At 39.4% G+C, this 11,193-nt stretch overlaps 2 protein-coding genes across 4 annotated transcripts in view; both read left to right on the forward strand.

The window, feature by feature from the left end:
- rsf1a (remodeling and spacing factor 1a) overlaps positions 1-7,292 on the forward strand; it is a 29,841-nt gene extending 22,549 nt beyond the window's left edge. For all 3 annotated transcript variants that reach the window (XM_050066442.1, XM_050066451.1, XM_050066459.1), the window contains exons 17-18: positions 240-437; positions 777-7,292. In XM_050066442.1, coding sequence (XP_049922399.1) covers positions 240-437; positions 777-1,585 — 1,007 coding nt within the window. In that variant the 3' untranslated portion in view covers positions 1,586-7,292. The remainder of the gene's footprint in view (positions 1-239; positions 438-776) is intronic.
- A 1,036-nt stretch (positions 7,293-8,328) lies between these two features.
- clns1a (chloride channel, nucleotide-sensitive, 1A) overlaps positions 8,329-11,193 on the forward strand; it is a 6,041-nt gene continuing 3,176 nt past the window's right edge. Inside the window, exons 1-3 of the mRNA XM_050069943.1 lie at positions 8,329-8,821; positions 9,568-9,704; positions 10,185-10,322. Of these exons, the coding sequence (XP_049925900.1) occupies positions 8,703-8,821; positions 9,568-9,704; positions 10,185-10,322 (394 nt within the window). The 5' untranslated portion in view covers positions 8,329-8,702. The remainder of the gene's footprint in view (positions 8,822-9,567; positions 9,705-10,184; positions 10,323-11,193) is intronic.

Raw genomic sequence — 11,193 nt, forward strand, 5'->3', positions numbered from 1 at the left:
ATATATATATATATATACATATATATATGTGTATATATTATTCATTTTTTTCGTACACATTTCTTGTTTTGTCCAGCCAACAGTCCAAGACCCCAAGATATTCAGTTCACAATGACAGAAAACAGAGAAAAAGAGCAAGTCGTTTTGAAACTGTAACCAGAGAGTATCGATTTTGGAACCAAGTAATCGATTATCAAAATTGTAATCTGTAAATTTATCACTGTCCCTGTCCTCTTCAGGCTCGGATCAGTTCAGCGACATGACTGACAGTGAAACTGACAAAAAAAGGCGGGGTCTGAGACGTGGCCAGCGCCAGCAGGTGAACTACCGCGAGACGTCTGAATCATCTGACAACTCCCGGGCCTCCGCCAAGAGGATTAAGGTTAAACCCCGTGGCAGACCACGCAAGGAGCATCTCTCGAGTGACTACAGCAATGGTCAGTCACCGCTAGCAGCTACAGTCATTTCCTCTCACAAATCACTTTCTGAGCAAGCATACTAGTTGGAACAACTCTTCACTCACCATCAGTTGAACACAGATTATATCTGTGTGAAGGATGTATTGGATAAAATTCCCACAGCACTACGAGAAAACAGATCTTATAATTGACCAGTGTAGCGGCTTTAGCTATGAAAAAATCCTGGAAATGGGATTTGTAATGCTTACTCGTGTAGTTTATCAAATTCTTCCTTTTGTGCATGTTTTTCTTGTTGTCTAGGGTCAGCAGGATGATATAAGTGCCCCTCATCAGTATTACCCTTTTTTTTTCTTTTAGTGTCGCCTTCCTCCAGAGAGTCAGAGGAGGATGATGATTATGAAGATGAAGAGGAAGATGACCAGAGAAGACGAGTGAACAGGAGGAGAAGAGAGGAGGAACATCTCCGGGGACGCAGAACGAGAGAGAAGGGGAAGAGATATGAACATGACGAGGATGACGAGGATGACAGAGAGAGAGGGAGGCGGCTGAGACGGAAACTATCAGAGAAGGAGAAGGACAAAGACAAGTGGAGGAGGTTAAGGAGGACAGAAAGAGAAGAGGAAGACTTGGAGAAGATGGGCAGGGGGAAGAGGAGAGAGATACTGTCACAGCAGCGACGCAAACGGCTCGCTCAGATGCTGAAAAAAAGGCGACCTTCAACAGATGATGAGGATGAGGAAGAATCAGAGGAATCAGAGTCATCATCGGAAGAGGATCGTCCAGTCCGTAAAAGACTCAACCGCATCGACTCTGATGATGATGAAGAGGAAGACGAGGAGGAGGAGGAGGAGGAGGCGGACGACGAGGAGGGAAGGCAGAAGACGACGACGATGAAGAAGTGTTCAGGCGGGGAGAGGAGGGCCGACAGTGACACTCAGGAAAAGGGGAGAGGCCGTAGCCTGTCTCCATCAAACGGACATCGGACCTCCAGAGGCCCGGCGAAGCCTGGGGCTGGAAGTCCCGCTGTGCCCAGAGACAGTGCAGGATCAGGCAGGCAGGGCAGGCACAATGGCCCCTTACATCCAGAGGAGGAGGAAGAGGAGGAAGAGGAGGAGGAGGGCCAGACAGACTCATTAAACTCTGTCCAGAACAGTCCACAGTCATGATGGCTGTGTTTGTGTGAATAACGCTCGCTTCTTTGTTTTTTGTTTTAACTGTCAGGCCTTTTACCCACAAACCACCTTTGAAACTGGATATCTCTCTCCCTCCACCTCTTCCCCTTCTTACTCTCCTGTCTTGCTCTTCCTCCTCGCTGTTGTATTGTGTTAGAGTGCTCTCCACCGTCACATAATGTAATTCACAACACAAGCTCATGACATTTCACTTGTCGTCACTTCTGGAACGTTAACAGCCGGCCGGCCGGACCAAAGGCATCTTTGCACCAGGACTGGCAGCACTTCATGTTTCAATGGATGCACTCACACACAGCCGGAGGTCATTGTGATCCCTGAACTCTGGAGTTACAGACATCTCTGTGGTGGGTCCATGTGGCAGGGTGATAGTTATGATAGATGAGGGTTCATCCCATTTGGGGCGGGTTGAAGTGGTCACAGGAGTCTGTTTGTAGTGTACCTCAACCTAAAGCACTTCATCATTCTCATAGCACTTAATAACCCACCGCCAAGGACAGTGTCAGTGTTGAATCGAACACTTTGGATCCTGTGACCTGATGGTTTGAGAGACCAGACTTCCCCATAATAAAAGCACAGTTCTTACTTACCTCTACTCTTATCTACCAGTCCGGGTTTTGAGATTTCTTAGATTTCTTCCTCCACCTGAATACAATGGTCCTCACAATAGTGTTTTCATTGCTGTGGTGCTATACTGGAAAAATAGTAGCCTAAGGGGTTAAGGGGTATATCACAACCACAACAGGGGCATATGTTGCATGTCATACCTCTCTTTCTCTCCCCATCTTTCTTGTCTCTCTCTATTAAAATAAAAGACAAAAAAAATAATCTAAAAAAACTGTTAACTCTAAGTTAGAGTTAAGTTTTGAAGTGCCATTTTTTTTTCAGTACAGTGATCACCACAAATTAAAAAAGGATTCACGTCCATTGTGTTGGGGGTGGTGTCAGAAATCTCAGACAGATTAATCAAACCTGGCATAAATTAAACCAAAACTATCTGCATGGCTGGATACTATTAAAGAAATACTTTACCTACAAAATGATCATTTGTAAATCAGTCATGTTGTGTTACCTTGAATTTTGTGAGAGAAACTTTCTTGTATGCCTCCACGGAAAACGGTAAACATATTGACTTGTTGATTGATTGGGAACCACATTTAACAACAGCAAAAATGTATCAAAACATCTGTTTACAAACTCTCACACAACTTGTGCAGTATAATCCAAATCTTATTTATCCAGTCCTATGCTCAGTACTTCCCAAATACATGGATTTGCTCTAAAACCTTACAATTCAAGACTGAACTGAAAGTGAATTTATGCTCGCTTCAAAGCCAGACTGCATTGACAAAAACAGTAATTTTACCTTGCTGAACACAGGAGCTGCTGGTCTACCACTGCCTCTGTCAGTTAGTTTGTTTGTATTGTGTGACTTTAGTGTGTTTAAGGGTTAGTTCAAATTCAGTAACTGTAACACAAACAAACTGACAGAGGCAGTGGTAGACCAGCAGCTCCTGTATCCAGCTAGGTAAAATTACTAGCTTTGTTAATGGAGTCTGGCTTTGAAGCAAGCATAGTTAAGTTTCACGTTCAGTTCAGTACCCCCTCCAAAAGAGCTGCCTGTCTGGGAAATAATGAGCATATGACTGGATGAATGAGACTTCGATTACACTGCGCAAATTGTGTGAGAGTTTGTAGACTGATGTTTTGATATAGTTTTGCTGTTGTTAAATGTGGACCCCAATCAATAAATCAGTCAATATGTTTTTCTGTTTCTGTGGAGGCATGCGGAAAAAAACCCAAAGTTTTCTCCAGGAATTCAAGGTAACACGGTATGACTAACTGATGTACAAATATTAATTCTGTGGGTGAAGTATTCCTTTAAGAAAAAATAAGTAGGTAAGAAAATGTTTTTTTTAGTAATTTGGCTGAATCGACTCTTGAGACGAGATGCTTCTCCGTCATCCTGGGCAAATCGTGATCCAATAAAACAAATAATGTAGAGCAGCCAGTGACAGCCTTTTTACATGGATATGACGGTGATGATCAGCTCAACATGCTAACTACTGAGGTAGTTTAACTGAACCAGCTCCTCCTCCGTATTAATGGTGCGTTCAAGTGCACCTCAACAACTCGTACAGTCTACACAGTGCTTAATACCAGTGGTAAACTCCATGACACTAGAGTTTACTCTATAAATTATGTTTACCTTAAATGATGGACACTTTTTATCAGAAACACCAAACTTTCTCTGCCTGCAGCCTCTCAGCTGTGAAGACTTAACTCCCTTGTAATGTGCAATTTTCCAGATGGCTACCAAGGTGTAGATGCAGCATGTTAGTAATGAACGCTAAATACAGTGACTTAATGTTATTCAAATTGATAAGGATCACCTGAACAGATTTTGGAAAACTGACCCCCAGGCAGTTTATGATGGATTTGTTCAATTCGTGATCCTGTTAACTGCAAAGAATTCAGTAGTTATGTCCTCAGATTTAGGAATATCTGATCTATAAATATAGACTTTGAAGCATCCACACTGTCATTCAAACTTAGTTTTCCAGTTACCTAACTGGGGTTAGAGCATGAAGCTCAAACTTTTGGAAGATGTAAAGAAAATCAACAGTAACATGTAGAATCCTAATTCATTTGATGTTTAGAGCTGAACAAGGTTCTGTCTGACAGCCAAAGTGTTCGGTTTCAGATTGGTCACTCATTGGGTCCATATGTTCACAGGACCTTGGCTCGGTGGGTCCATGTTTGCTGTACATACTCTGCCTGTACGCTGTTCTTTGTAAGATAATAGATGTTCTGATCTCTTAGTCCTCTTGTAAAATATAGTGTTATATTTTCTATATGAAGGAGCAGAGGAGAGATGCTGCTGTGAGTGATGTGTGGATCGATAAGGTTTCAACTGCGAGTTCATCAACGGTTTGCTTGTTTTGTTTGAGATTCTGCGGCCGTTGACTGTGTGAAATAAGACCAGCGTGGAGCCCATTCACCAGGGGAAATGTCACAGGATTGTTGCAAAGAGCTGGATACTGCTTACTTTTAGCCCTGTGTCGTACATCTTTGAAGGTTTTCAACATTTCAGGAGGAGGGAACAAAGCTTTATTTACTGATCACACTCAAACAACTTTGTTTTCTCTACCAGTCATCTTAGCTTCTGAATAACCATCACTGAAGGGATTTACACAGTTTTATCTGGTATAATAGTGGCAGATAAATTTTAGGGTTGACTGTGGTCTCTTTGTTTGGCATAATGGAAGAATTCCTTCAACTTCATGCAGTCAAATCACTGTTTAGGCTTTAAATGACTTTTATCCTGCTGTGAGCTGTTAATGGGAAGAGGCTGGCCTGGTTTAACCCTGAATACCATGTTGCTCCCCCTAACCCTGAATTTCTAATGATTTCCCCTTTTAAATACAGAATGTTAGATTTAAAAGTTACTGATGACCGGAGGTGTAAACTCGAGTCACAATGCTTAGACTTGAGTCAGACATCAATCACAAATTTGATGACTTTAGACTCAACAAAATCAGAAAAGACTTGGAACTTTGACTTTTAACAACAACGACTCTTGATTCACATCCGATGTGCTCGTGCTTTATTTTTCTTGCCTCTTTATTTTCAAAACCACCTGGTTGTCTCTCCTAATGAGCCTCACGCTGCATGAGAGTATAATATGAGCCCTGGTTCCAAACAGAGAACAAAGGCAATCAGCTGAAGTCACCAAAAACATTTCAACTAGTATTATATTTGAATTGGCCTTCATCCAAGTCATGGAGTTCACTTTCTTTTCAACTTTGAAGCTTTTGAGGTGCAATAAACACATTTGTTTTCAGAAAACAAAACGCACTTCTAGCAGTTCTAGCATCTTCTTAAATCTAGTCGGAGGCTTTTAATATTTCTTTATTTTAAGATGTCACAAAACAAATGACACTTCTGAATAATTCATTTGAAAAACATTAACTTTTATACAGTAAAAACTTGTGTATTCTGTGCACAGTTTATGGTCACGTCGGTTGGGAAACAGTCTTTCAGGGTCAAACTTCCAGTAAAAGAGTATTTTTTTAACATCTGTGGAGAAATGCTTCTGTCACTTGTCAGGGAACATAAAATGTAAAAAGATTTTTTTAAAGGTCGACATAAAAAAAGCAAACTCAAGATACACATACAAAGAAACTGTCAGATAAGTAGGAGGTTTATTTTTTCTGCTTTTGTTCCCTTTTAAAATTGATGTGTTTTTTTTTGTTTTTTTAGCGAGTCAGGCACTTAATTACTGTTGCCTGTATGTACCAATCTTATAATGCTGCAAAAGCTCGACAATTCATAGACGTTTACCAGTAATCTTATTTATTAGATCAAGATCTGAAACTTTAGTCAAATGTTGTTCGACAGTATCCTTTACGATAACTTTGATAAACATACTGTAATGATTAAAAAAAAAATAAAAAATCAAGTCTATACTTCAGATTATATCAGTGGTTTATATTTAGCTTTGGAGGCACTGAGAAAAAATCTGACAATTATCAGTTGATTTTTACATAAAGGTTTGAACCTTTTGTTTAGTTTTGGTTCACAAATGCAGAATTTGTGCAGAAGAACTTCTCGGTTTGCCAAAAGCATCAAGTAAGATTTAATTGTTGAACTGATAACTGGGATTACTGGTACATACATACTGGTCCTTCTCTCACACTCAGATAATGTGGGTTCCAGGTGGCTGGAGTTTACTGCTGGTTAAATTACGAAATGTTCTTTCAGGTACTTTCCTGAGGTTGTGCAGGTGTTGTGGGACTCAATTGTGAGAAAAAAACATCAATTAGATAAAGATAAGATAAAATACCCTGAGCAGAATCTAATTAACTTGTTTACTTTTACATAACGTGTTATCCTCAAGATCCCACTGCAAATACAATGTGTCTAGATTTTAAACAGGCTGTTTTGGAAAATCCCTGTAATGCAGCAGTGCAGGGGCAGCATCCTGAGCATCAGGATAATTTTATATCATTTATGAGCTCAACTGTACTCTTAGTACTTAAAATAGATAGCAGCCCCTGTTGAGTATTCTGTCTGTTACTCCTTATTTCTTTTTTGTCGTTATGATGGAAAATCCTCTGACACAGCATTTGGACACCAAGGAGAGTAAAACCTTCTCCAAACTCTTCAAGGCAAGATGAAGCACCCCACCTGTTTTAGCAGTATGGGGAGATTAAGGTGTGTGTTTATGCCAACACCTCTCAATCATTCCACTGAACCCAGTTTGCATCTGTTTAAGGCACTGTGGCAGAAATCTATTGGTTTTAAAATGTTCAGTCCAACTAATCTGCATTCAGACAGGCACCACTGGATGTGAATGTGGCTCCTTCCATTTCTCTGTTGTACTGTTACTGTAGTATTGCTGTAACATAAATGTTTTCTAAGTTATTAAAACCAACATCCCAGGCATCTCCTCAAACACATGTCCTGTCTGTGCCTAATTTTTATTCCTGAAATCATTTGTTTATAAAAACATTTGTTCAAATCCTGAAAAGGAGGGAGAGCAGAGACATGGATTATTCTTCAGGAGAGATTTGACAGGTTTACAGACTTGCCGTGAAAACACCCTGCTGACCACCTCATTTTTTACATTTAACATTTACATACATTAAATGTATTTATCTTTAAGTAAGTATATAATTTAGGCCTATATATTTAAGTACTTCCAGTTTTAAAATCCCCCAAAAACATTAAAAATATATTCCAAATATTTCATCCATCATTTTCTCCTTACCGTGCTTTTCCTGTTTCTTTTTATTTTTGTATTGGATTGAATTGTGCCTTTAATTTACAATATTCAACACTATGTTAAAAAGCAAAATAAAAAACTAACTTTCATTAATAAAGTTAAATTAAAAAAAGCATATAGACATAACAGCACATTACACTTTACATTAAATACTTTAGTGATAAATGTAAATAAATTAAATATATTTCTGTAAAATGAGTCAAAGTAGGCTTCATTAATTCTATCAATCTATCTATCTATCTATCTATCTATCTATCTATCTATCAATATATATATATATATATATATATATATATATATATATAGTTATTCACTTGTTTGTTTATTATGTGTGTTTAATTTCTTAATTTCAATTATCACCATTATGTAGATTTTTTAAGTATTCCTAAACCTTACATTTTTGTCAGTTTTAATTTCCTTAATCAACTGATTCAAAATACATTCATTTCCCAATAGTTTATTTATTTATGAGCCTGTTTTCCCAGTACTGTTTTTGTTTTATTTTGGATTGGATTTTGTTTTTAACTTACAATATTCAATACTTCTCTTATGATAGAATGGGAAATGCAAACCAATCTTATTTAACAAACTTTAAAAAAAAAAAAATGCTTGTAGACGTGACAGTACATTAAATGTCGGGAAACATTTTCACAATAAAACTTCCTAAATAGACGGGATGTAGTTACGCAAAGTAACCACAGGAGGACGCCAAATATTTACTAACTTAACTGTATGAGCGCCAAGGCGTCTAGTTAGAGATAATAATGAACCAATATCTCCGGCAAGAACATTCAAAATAAAATACTCAAATTAGGAGGAGATCTTTGTGCGCAGTGTGGATACGGGAATAGAGATGTTATGTACAAACAGACGTAACCGCACTTTCTCCGTGATGGTCACGTGATTCATCCCCCCCCCCCCGCATCAATACATCTTGTCGCGATATTCCATCTTCGAAAGGTCGAGACTGAGCAGTAGCGTCCGGTAACATCACAAGCTGTAACATTACTTGGTTAACTTGTGTATTTTTCATAGACATTACACCGCCCGTGTTCATTCTCTGAACGGCTCGGCCTGGTTGAGTAATCCCCGGAGAAGAAACGCACGGCCCGGGCTCTCAGTTTAAATCCTCCTCAAGCTGTCGAGCATTAATTTTCAGGGAAGTTGTCCCGGGTCAAACTAGCAACTTGGAAGCTGGTGTGGCACAAAATAGATCACGCAGCTTCTTGTAGACACCACAGTCCGTTTCTTTCCTCTTCCATTTCTAGTCTAGCGGGTCCGCAGACGTTAACGGTTGCAGGGACGATGGTTTTACTGAAAAACCTCCGTCCTCCCACCGAGGGAGTTCGGCATGAGCAAGCTGACACCACAGCGGTGCTTGACGGCCAGAAGCTGGGCTGCGGCACGCTGTACGTCGCCGAAACGTAAGTGATGCACGTGGCGCTTATTTTTGTCTTTAAACCCCCAGTTTTAGTTTAAGGTTAGTGTTTAATCTGATATGTTCGCAATGCTTTGTGCAGATATTGTGTTAAACGTGACCAATATGTAGGACAGCGACAACAATAACAGATACATGCCAGACAACATCGCCACCACTGCTCTTGCTAACCACTTCCGGAGTAGACATTTTCAAAATAATGATTAGAAATTCATGTGGTTGGAAAAACAAATCATTTGCCACCCTGAAAGTCCTATTAGAAATTTTATACTATCGTTCAAAAGTTTGGATTCACCTGTTACATTCGTATTTTTTATTTTTGCCTTAAATAGTGGCTATTTTAACATAAATAAAACATTACAACTCAGACACCAAAACTGTTGAGTTGTTTTTTTTTTAGTTTTTCTTTTTATTGCATTTGAAATGGTCTTAGCCCCAAGAGTTTCAGGTACTGGCTCCTACTTTAAAACGTTATGCTTAAAAACAGGCACTGAATTTGAAATAAAGGTTTAACGTTTATGCAGCTATGGAAACTGTTCAGGACTTGTTTTGCATGCCTGGAAAAGTACCTAAAAAAAGTGACATATTCAATTTTTGTTGGGGTCTTACAACTGTGTCATCACCCTCTATTTCCTGCCACTATCAAAAGCCTGTAAAAGCAGCTTTCATTATGTTTGTGCACCCTTTATGAACCAACAACTGTCAGCTTCACGTGTGTTTTCCTCTATGCAGGCGCCTGTCGTGGTTTGACGGCTCAGGGATGGGTTTCGCCTTGGAATATCCCAACATCGGTCTGCATGCCATTTCCAGAGACGTCAGCGCTTACCCTCAAGAACACCTATATGTCATGGTCAATGGCAAACTCAAAGGTGACTGACGCATAGTGAAAAAATTGTATTGTAGGATCAATCTATCAGTTTTTACTGTATGTCCTGATTTCTTGCTTAAGGTCAGTAAATAATGGTAGGTTTGTTATACCCACTACTAAAAGTTCCTTCTTCTAAACACATGTTTAATTTATTCTTTGGTGTCTGTATGTACCTGTTTGAACCCTTGTGCAGTAAAATATTTAGTTTCTAGTATGTTTCTTGAGGGAGTTTGTGGGTCTGTGAACTCAAAACACAGAAACTAAATATTTCCCTGCACAAGAATTCATACAGGTTCTTGTATGAGTACTTTCAATTTTTGTGTCACTGAAAGGTACCCATGTGTAGTGTTTTATTCATGTATGTAAAAAATTGGACACCGTTATATGAACCACAGTGTGGCATAATGATTAATGTAAAACCAGAAAGGGAGGTTTCTAATTGCGTGTGTCACTCCTATGTTTTCACCCTCTGTCCTCGCAGGTGATAATGAGGCAGAAATGGCAGAGAAAGCAGCTGATGACGAAGGAGATGACAGCAGTGACAGCAGCGATGGGGATGATGATGATGAAGATGGACCAATCACAGAGATTCGGTTTGTGCCCAGCGACAAGGTGGCATGTGAGTGATCACACTGAGGACAAGGGTCAGACTGATTCTGATCCTTTACTGGAAGATTTTTTTACTGCTTGAGCTGGGGTCATATTTTCATTCTAACCAGTTTTGGTTATTCAGACCTGACGAAGATCCCTCTAGGATCGAAACGTTGTTCATTAAAGTTTGTGGCATGGATTAAGTGTGCAGGCTCTACCTCTTTTTCATTCATGTTTTGTGCCGGCCTTGCACTTTTTTTGATGTGCGTATAACTACCCTCTCGCAACCAGTTTTGGTAACATTCTAATGACTTAGTTACAGCTTAACATGCAAACCACACAAGTGATCAGATGGATTTTAAACTGCATTAATCATATTAGCAAAACCACAAATCCTAAGATAAAAACAAAGACAATTGTCTGAGTTACTGTCCATACTGGGAATGATAACAGTTAACCATTAATTGATTAACAACAGATATCACTTCGTCTGTACTATAGATTTATTTTGCTGCTCTTCAGTTTACTGCACTGCCCACGAACCAGAGGGGTATTCCAGGTAGGAGGTTCAACAGACTCTGAGTCTAACCCTGAACTCTGAGTTGATTTACCCCGAGATAGGAAACTCTGAGTTACCGGTTCCAGAACAGCTGATTTGAGTTAGTTCAGTCAACTCTGAGTATGTTCACTCTGAGTTAAGCCGTCAATAAAAAGCCATGATCAATGGAGCTCCGACTCCACGATTCACCATGGCAACAGGTAAATAAAAGACAGCGCCTCCATTTTAATCCAGTGGATGCAGAGATATCAATGCATGTGTAGCAGACGGTGCACGTTTATCTTTAAAAGAAGAGCCTGAGTCAGAGCGAGGAAAGTGTAAATAAGTTAACCATAAAGTT

Source organism: Epinephelus moara, chromosome 2, assembly GCF_006386435.1.
Source record: "Epinephelus moara isolate mb chromosome 2, YSFRI_EMoa_1.0, whole genome shotgun sequence".
NCBI lineage: Eukaryota > Metazoa > Chordata > Actinopteri > Perciformes > Serranidae > Epinephelus > Epinephelus moara.